This window comes from Chanodichthys erythropterus, chromosome 15 (assembly GCF_024489055.1).
Source record: "Chanodichthys erythropterus isolate Z2021 chromosome 15, ASM2448905v1, whole genome shotgun sequence".
Lineage (NCBI taxonomy): Eukaryota > Metazoa > Chordata > Actinopteri > Cypriniformes > Xenocyprididae > Chanodichthys > Chanodichthys erythropterus.
In genome coordinates, this window is record NC_090235.1 from 6,153,892 (window position 1) to 6,163,379 (window position 9,488).

Consider the following 9,488-nt stretch of genomic DNA (forward strand, 5'->3'; position numbering starts at 1 on the left):
ACTTTAGTGTATGTCTGCTGAGGTTATGGAAAAGATCCTGTCCTTGCCCATTTCTGGATACACACCCTCTAACTCCACAGTTTTCTGGACCATTGCTGTCGGGCCTTCAGGATCCATTGGCTTTGAGTCTGGATGATGTACTCCGACCAGCAGCTCATAAAGTAACGAACCCAGAAGAGCACCTACACATGTTACAATCAATGGTACCCACCACCATCCATGCCCAGCCCTGACAAGAAAGAAGTCTCCTGTTAGTGTCCACAAGTTTTTGTTGTTGTTGTTGTTGTTGTTGTTGTTTGTTTTGTTTTGTTTTGTTTTTTTGTTTTTTTTTGCACAGTTTGGGCACTATATGAGTTTTTATGAGTTTTAATATTACTTTTGTCCAGCAAAGATATATTAAACTGATCAAAGACATTTGTAATGTTACAAAAGATTACTATTTAGAATAAATACAAAGTTCTATCAAGAAACTCTAGGTGGCAGAGGCTGTCAGGCCCTTAACTAAATCTGCTTGCAATCACTAGGGATGGGCAGATCGATATGAAGTATCGATATATTGATACTGACGTTGAGTATCGAAAGTATTGATACTCAAATAAAAATATCGATACTAAGGTGGTTTTTTTTTTTTTTTACCAATGATTTTGTTTAATTAACAATACATGTAATGCATACAATATGCATTGAATTGGACAAATAACTTATGTTAGTGAATAATTGTGTAGTAGAAGTATTTTCCTGCTCATCTGAACACGCAAATGCTGCAAGTCAGAACCAATCAATCACAGAAAGCGTTCGCTCACTGCAGACACTACATTCAAACGGCTGCATGCGTTTAACATTGTAAGAACCCATTGATGCTTTTGGGAAACGCTGCCCTGAACAATGCTTAACAGCAGACCTAACAACATAATATGTTTGAGTTATTTCACAACAAACAAAATGAAATAGTAGCCTACATAGTTTTTGCAATTACATTTATTTAAATTGAACGTTGAAAGTATGTATTGATGTGTTCTGTAACTACACTTTCAGAATATAAAGTTTGCATTTTATGAGTGCAACAGCCTATCACTGGCAGTCCCTTATGAAACTGAACCATTACTACAGTGACCATAGTTCAGCTAGGCCTATAGTATTTGTAGATTTCCATGGTCACCACTACAAATAAACATTTTAACCGTGTGTAAACAAAAATATAATCTAATAAATTGCAATTAAAGCGTATTGAATGTTAAAATACCTTTCAAATATAATGTTAAGTGGGTACCATTACCAATTTTACTCAAAGAAATTCAATAATTTAAGGACCTAAATTGTTAATAATTTAATATCTTAAATTCAGATTAGAGGTATCGGTATCGATATCTGCGATTTTGGCCTTAAAAGTATCGGTATCGTATCGAAAACAAAATAAGTGGTATCGCCCATCCCTAGCAATCACATTGTTCTCTAAAGGGCACAGCTGATTGGTTCCTGCTGTATCAGTAGCCAATAAGCTCGCTGCTCAACCGTCAAATACTTGTTCACCGTCTGCTGTTGCAGTTTGGAGCGCACTTTCAGAAAACCTCCACCTTCCCTGACCCTGCATGTGTATGTGTGTTAAACTGACCTGAACACCTCGTCTCCCCAGCCTGCAATGTAAGAGAAGAGTCTTGGTCCGAAGTCTCGTGCCGGGTTGATGGCATATCCGCTGTTAGATCCCATGGAAATGCCGATCACCAGGACAACTGCTCCTACCAGGACAGGCTCCAGACCAGGAGGTGCTGGTGTGTTATGAGGGACTCCCAATGCAAGAACACATGCTAGCAAAGCGGCTGTGCCAATAATCTGCAGGACAAGCTCAAGTTAATGCTATGACTGTCTACACAGCTCACTTCAGATCAAACTCTTAAGTTTTTTTAATGACATGTTTTGTAAAGGAAACTAACATGCAGCAGCTTCTCAAGCAGAGTAGGTGTTACTTGCAGAAAATGTCATAAAAAAAAACTACACTCAACAAGTCACCACACTCAAAAATAAAGGTTCAAAAAGGGGGTTTTCGCAGCAATGCCATCAAACAGGGGTGTCCAGTCCTGCTCCTGGAGGGCCACTGGTTGGAGCTAAACTCTTAATTAAATTAAAGCTCCAAGCGGCGATGAAAGGGCCCTCGCACCCGGGCTCATCGCCACCCGTTGGCATCAGGAAAACAGTGAACAGTGGGCGACATGCATGTAAGCGAGTGAATACAGGAGAATTATGGCCAAGTCATTTCAAAGTGCCACACTTCCTGCTGCCAACAGGTGGCGCTTTGACCGTAACTGAATATTGCTATGTAGATGTGTTCAGGCCAGGACTATTATCATACATGTGAAGTTTGGAGCAGATTGGACATTGTATGCCTGAGTTACTACAACTTCCTAACTTCGTTAAAGTACAAAGTGAGGAAATGGCAAAAACTGCCAAAATTTTGCAGAGAAAATTCAACAAATCTCATTTCCTGTTGGGTTTACAGATTTTGCACCTATGGACTTTTTTGTAGGTATTGGGCTGTTAGATGTGTATACTGAATTTCATAACTGTATGTGAAATGTAGCGCGAAGGGTGTTTAATTGAAATTTTGTAGGTGGCGCTATTGAGTCATTTTGCAACACCTAATTCTGAAACCAATATAAGACGTAAATTTTCACCACTTCTGACGCGTGTGCAAAGTTTCATGAGTTTTCGAGCATGTTTAGGCCCTCAGAAAGTTAATCAAGGTCTTACTATAGGCTAGGAACTTCTAGGCAGGTGTGTTGGTCTGAAATCGTTGGTCCAAAGACTGGATATGACCATTCCAATATGTCACACTGCTTACATATATATATATATATATATATATATATATATATATATATATATATATATATATATATATATATATATATAGAAGCCCATAGAAACACACACTAGTGAGGCATCTATTATATCAATAGCTGCGTCCCAATTCGCATACGTATGCACTATTCTATGCCCTTTAGTAGTATAAATAGACATGTTGGAGCTAAACTATGCAGGACAGTGGCCCTCCAGGACAGAATTTGGACACCCCTGCCATAGAAGAACCATTCTGGGTTTCCCAGAGAACCTTTCAGTGAAGAGTAAAAGAACTAGGCTATAAAGAACCTTTTGTGCAAAGGAAAGTTCCATGAATGCTAAGGGTTCTTCATGGAATCACCAATGCCAATAAAGAGCCTTTATGTTTAAGAGTGCACTACACTTCTGGGAATAGAAATCTCAACAATGGTAGCACACATTCACAAGTGATATTACATACAATTCTGGACTTTTAAGTAACAAAGAACACACTTGCAAAACCCATTTCACTTCAGAATATTTGGACCCAAACCTTGTCAGAACTCAAGTCAATTGCGATGCTGGAATACTGTCACCACAATAACTTTTAACAGAAATGGAATTCAATGAACTGAGCTGAACTTGATTTGACAGTTCCAATATGGCGGATGACTTGCATAGCCCATAGAAATAGACACTAATGAGGCATCTATGTATATATATATATATATATCAACAGGTGCATCCCAATTCACATACTTATGCAAATGATGCTCTTCATTAACCAGAAAAACAAAGTGTTCATTGCTGGACACTTCATGCCATAGATATGTATACGTAGATTCCACATTCGACCGCTCAAGACATGGGATATGGGATAAGAAATGGGATAACCTTTCACAGGTGAGAATGTGTTGGTTTGTGTTTTAATAGGTTATGTTATTGTTATTAACAATAAATGTTATTAACTTAATATTAAAGGTTTTTATACTATGGTAACTTTTTAATGTCATGGTAGCCGATGCGTATTGTCAAATAGCAAAATCATCTGCTGAAATCTATTGCAGATATAGATATTCATACATGCATCTAACTACAGTTGCAGACACTCAGTCAACCTGCTCTCGCATGTTCACGGACCAGGTTTGACCGTTCCAATGTGGTGGACGGCTTACATATAGCAGCCCATAGAAACAGCCAATAATGAGGTATCTATGTTTATATATCTATGCTTCATGCACTTAATTGTCACAGCTTTAATTATGTAGCGGATGAGGAGGGGCTATCAGACTCTGATGTTGAATGACAAAATAGCCTTGTAAAATTCATACACAATACAGTTGAGTACATAGTGCATAAGTATATATGAGTATATAAAAGTGTACAAATGCATAGTGTATAGTGCATCATTTGGAATGCAAAAAGTCTGAAACATCAATCAAGGATTCAGTGTCTCTAAACCCCTCCTTTTCATGAGCCTACTCTGCTCTGATTGGTCAGATGGACCAGTCTGTTGTGATTGGTCTACTGCTTACAGTGCGGGTCTTAAACAAAACACCCATTACCATCTGAATTTCAGCTCTTCCTCAGAACTTAATATACACTGATACGAACAGTAACGGTGGAGTCGGCGGAGTCGGTTTTACCGTATCCGTATTACTCGGTTTTACCTATTACCGTATAACTCAAGCCTGAGTCCTCATCCTTTGGAAGTGCATAAAGTGTATTTGCTTTGACAGCGCAGAAAACAGCATCTTCTCGACATGTCTACAACACAAACCAAACTCTTCCTCAGCTACGACTACAGCGTTTGAGGGCGGGTCAAAGTAGACGTTGTTTGAGGGCAGCCAATGGTAGGTTCGTAGGTTCGTGAATGATGACTCGCTTTAGGCAATTCCAAATCACTTCTTTCTTTTGAGAGACAATAACTCCATTTGTCGTGCACTTTGATCTTTAAAAATTTGCAGTACTTTAAGTCTTTTTCATTGCAAAACATTTCATATGTTACTGACCTGGTCTACCACTCCCCCCCATAGACTCAAGTAGTCTGCTGGGTAAGTTGAGAAGATGCCAGCTGTGGCAGTGGCACCACTAACTGTCAGATGCCCTCCAGTGTAATCCATTATGGCATCTAAACAAAATACATATAAATAAGTAGATTTACTTACTGTACTGTATTTTTAGAGATTAGGGACCAAGATCCACTCACCATAGTACTGAAGAGCAACAGTTGCTGCAGCCAGAAATGCACCTAATAGCTGCGAGCACACATAGAAAGGAAGACGGGTCCAGGAGAACCTGCCCAGGACACACAGGCTGAGAGAAACAGCTGGATTCAGGTGAGCTCCTTAAACAGATGAAAAATATTTTAATTTACACGGATATACTTACTATACACAGCTGCACTGGAGAGTTTATACCTGACACCCCCTTTGCAATGTAGATTCCAAATGTGGTGCCAAATGCAAATCCAAGGTTGATTGACAGGTAGTCGCCCTTAGTGTTTTGAGAGGTCGTCACCTGGGCAACTGAGCCACACCCAAAAAGCTGAAGTGTAGAGAGAGTGAAATCAAGAATTTTTAAAGAAATAATCTGGTGTGAATGTCAGCATGATGTTGTATGCTTTATGGCACAATGAGATTGTTGTGTGTTATGGTAACTGCAGTTCCTGAGAAGCAGCAAAAGATTATTAAGTAGTTCAAAGTCTTCAAAGTTTGACCTCTAGAATATTGCTGAAAACTGAATAGATGTAATGTGCACAAGGCAGTACATTTTAATAGGATATTATAAAGACAAAAATTTGTTTTATACATTTTATAAGTGCTATACCATTTACATTTGATGGTAAACATGTATATATACAGTGGGTACGGAAAGTATTTAGACCCCCTTAAACTTTTCACTCTTTGTTAAATTGCAGCCATTTGCTAAAATCATTTAAGTTCATTTTTTTCCTCATTAATGTATACACAGCACCCCATATTGACAGAAAAACACAGAATTGTTGACATTTTTGCAGATTTATTAAAAAAGAAAGACTGAAATATCACATGGTCCTAAGTATTCAGACCCTTTGCTGTGACACTCATATATTTAACTCAGGTGCTGTCCATTTCTTCTGATCATCCTTGAGATGGTTCTACACGTTCATTTGAGTCCAGCTGTGTTTGATTATACTGATTGGACTTGATTAGGAAAGCCACACACCTGTCTATATAAGACCTTACAGCTCACAGTGCATGTCAGAGCAAATGAGAATCATGAGGTCAAAGGAACTGCCTGAAGAGCTCAGAGACAGAATTGTGGCAAGGCACAGATCTGGCCAAGGTTACAAAAAAATTTCTGCTGCACTTAAGGTTCCTAAGACCTATTGCGTCCATAATCCTTAAATGGAAGACATTTGGGACGAACAGAACCCTTCCTAGAGCTGGCCGTCCGGCCAAACTCAGCTATCGGGGGAGAAGAGCCTTGGTGAGAGAGGTAAAGAGGAACCCAAAGATCACTGTGGCTGAGCTCCAGAGATGCAGTCGGGAGATGGGAGAAAGTTGAAGAAAGTCAACCATCACTGCAGCCCTCCACCAGTCGGGGGTTTATGGCAGAGTGGCCCGACGGAAGCCTCTCCTCAGTGCAAGACGCATGAAAGCCCGCATGGAGTTAGCCAAGATGGTGACAAATAAGATTCTCTGATCGGATGAGACCAAGATAGAACTTTTTGGCCTTAATTCTAAGCGGTATGTGTGGAGAAAACCAGGCACTGCTCATCACCTGTCCAATAGCAGTCCCAGCAGTGAAGCATGGTGGTGGCAGCATCATGCTGTGAGGGTGTTTTTCAGCTGCAGGGACAGGATGACTGGTTGCAATCGAGGGAAAGATGAATGCGGCCAAGTACAGGGATATCCTGGACGAAAACCTTCTCCAGAGTGCTCAGGACCAGACTGGGCCAAAGGTTTACCTTCCAACAAGACAATGACTCTAAGCACACTGCTAAAATAATGAAGGAGTGGCTTCACAACAACTCTGTGACTGTTCTTTAACGGCCCAGCCAGAGCCCTGACTTAAACCCAATTGAGCATCTCTGGAGAGACCTAAACATGGCTGTCAACCAACGTTTACCATCCAACCTGACAGAACTGGAGAGGATCTGCGAGGAGGAATGGCAGAGGATCCCCAAATCCAGGTGTGAAAAACTTGTTGAATCTTTCCCAAAAAGACTCATAGCTGTATTAGATCAAAAGGGTGCTTCTACTAAATACTGAGCAAAGGGTCTGAATACTTAGGACCATGTGATATTTCAGTTTTTTAATAAATCTGCAAAAATGTCAACAATTCTGTGTTTAATATGGGGTGCTGTGTGTACATAAATGAGAAAAAAAAAATTAACTTAAATGATTTTAGCAAATGGCTGCAATATAACAAAGAGTGAAAAATTTAAGGGGGTCTGAATACTTTCCATACCCACTGTATATTAAGAGAAATAACACTTTACAAAAAGATTGTTTTTGTTACATTAGTAAACTATATTTGCTAACAAGAACTAACAAGGAAAAATATTCTAAAGAATTTATTAACCTTAGTTCATATTAATTTCAAAATTTACTAATGCATTATTAAAATCAAACGTTTGTATCTGATAATATTATTTAAGGGACCTGAACTAACATGAACTAACAATTGTATTTTTGTTAATTAATGTTAACAAATAATATTAATAAATAATGTAGCACATGAATTGCTCATTGTTAATGTTAACTAACGTCAACTAATGGAGCCTTACTGTAAAGTGCTACCAAAAAAAGATACAAAATTTGGTATAGAAACTTGAGATTGCTTGTAAATTTTCACAAATAATTATGAAAGCAATGGCAAGTAACACTGAATTAACATGCAATTTTAAAGACAGAAATAGTATTTTCTTGTAAAATGTACTCCAATAATCTGTTTTATTTACAACAACAAGTGTTGGCCTCATTTTGAGACCTCATTTCCATATTACAGATTCAGATATGAAAATTACAGACTTACTATCAAAACATAGACTCCGAAAAATTCAGCCAGACATTCTCTGGCCAAGCTGCTCTTGATTCGGCATCTCCTCAGCAGACGATCCATTATTTCAGCCTTCTTTACTTTCTGCGTTTTTCTGTTCGTTTACAATAGGAGTAAAAGCAGGCCAGGAGATTCGGGACTTCAGACAGATGATTCTCAGGGCTCCATTGAGAAGATCTCTAATGAAAAGACCCAGTCAACACATTGGAGAACGCATGGTCTTCCGATTAGATAATTATCACACCACATAGGTAAACTCAGACTATCTGTAGTGGTTAAAGTGTGTTACGTGTGCATCTGGGGAAGGAATGACAATTACATGCAGTACATTGCCCTTTTGTGTAATAAAACAATGAATAGTTTATTGTTAACTTTTATCTGTGTTGCACTGCTGGCATTTTCAAGACTCAGATAAATGCATAAATCATCTACTATTCATATTTAAATCAAAGGAAAAAGTTATATCCTTTGCCAATAAATGCCAAATACATTCAACATTTTTAGAAATGTGACTATATAGAGAGTAAAACAGAAAATGCTTTGTTTTCAAACATTTTTATCTCCCATTTAATTAAATGATACATTTGTTCTCATTTCCTGAATGATTTTCTTAACGAATGAGTTTTCTAGTCAGTTAAGCAAAGCTACACTAGCTGACGTCTGGCGTGTAAATGTTTGACCCTGATGTCCATGATTGGTTCCAGAAGAGTTAATGTGTCCATGCAGTTCCCATTATTTTGAGTCTTGATAACAGACTAAAATTTTGCTTACATTTCTGACATGAAAAAATAGTGGCCCCAAAACACCAATGGGACACTTTGTACACTGGTTACTCTGCTAAAGTCAGTTTTAATGTAAACTAATGTCTTAGCTTCTATCTGCTTGGGAGGAGATAATCATTAGATAAGTCAATCTCCATAAAGTTGATGTCACTCATGTCTCACTAGATAAAGATCAAACTGGGTGCAAAGCTAACCAATGCTCACTACAATTAATGCTGTGATACACACTACAAACAGCAGTGTGTCAGGCCTGGTGCTCGCCTGAGATTTTCACTTTTTCTCTTCATTGTTAAATCACTTTAAAAACCTGGTGAAAATGAAAAAATGATTAGTGAACTATTTGCTAATCTTATTAGCTTGCATTGTCTTGCAAAAGCAACAGACTGTCAGTTTACTAGAAAATCTCTAGACTGGTAAGTCTAGATGTGGCAGAACTGGGTGAGCCTGTTGTTATAAGACTGCCAGATTCAAAAAACACTTTGTGCACTACATACTGGTATACAGCATATACCGGAAAGACACTAACAGAAACCTGAAAGCGCTTATTTTAACAAGAACATTGAGTTCTGTAATAAAGCAACTCTCTGAACAGGTTCACATTCTACAAGAAACCGTTACATTTAAAGGATTTTAACACGCCACATAAAACTGTGTTCACTATTTTTTATACCTGTTTGCATAAGTATAACTATTGTTAGACTGGAGAGGCTATCTTTACTTATCTATATTGACCGGTTCTCTTAAATTAGTGTTATTTTAAAGGAAATTACCAACTTGAGACTGCGAAGCATCCCCTCAGATGTTACTTAAAACAATAACTGAGAAGAAAAGAAGAAAAAACAAGAC

The 9,488-nt window shown here is 38.3% G+C and overlaps 1 protein-coding gene across 1 annotated transcript; it reads right to left on the minus strand.

The window, feature by feature from the left end:
* On the minus strand, nt 1-8,139 carry aqp10b (aquaporin 10b). Its single transcript, XM_067410931.1, has 6 exons — nt 7,837-8,139; nt 5,235-5,361; nt 5,024-5,161; nt 4,827-4,945; nt 1,613-1,830; nt 1-229 (listed from the first exon to the last, which is right to left on the minus strand). Exons 1-6 carry the CDS (start codon nt 7,921-7,923, stop codon nt 4-6), a joined length of 915 nt encoding a protein of 304 aa, XP_067267032.1. The 5' UTR covers nt 7,924-8,139; the 3' UTR covers nt 1-3.
* Between the last annotated feature and the right edge of the window lie 1,349 nt (nt 8,140-9,488).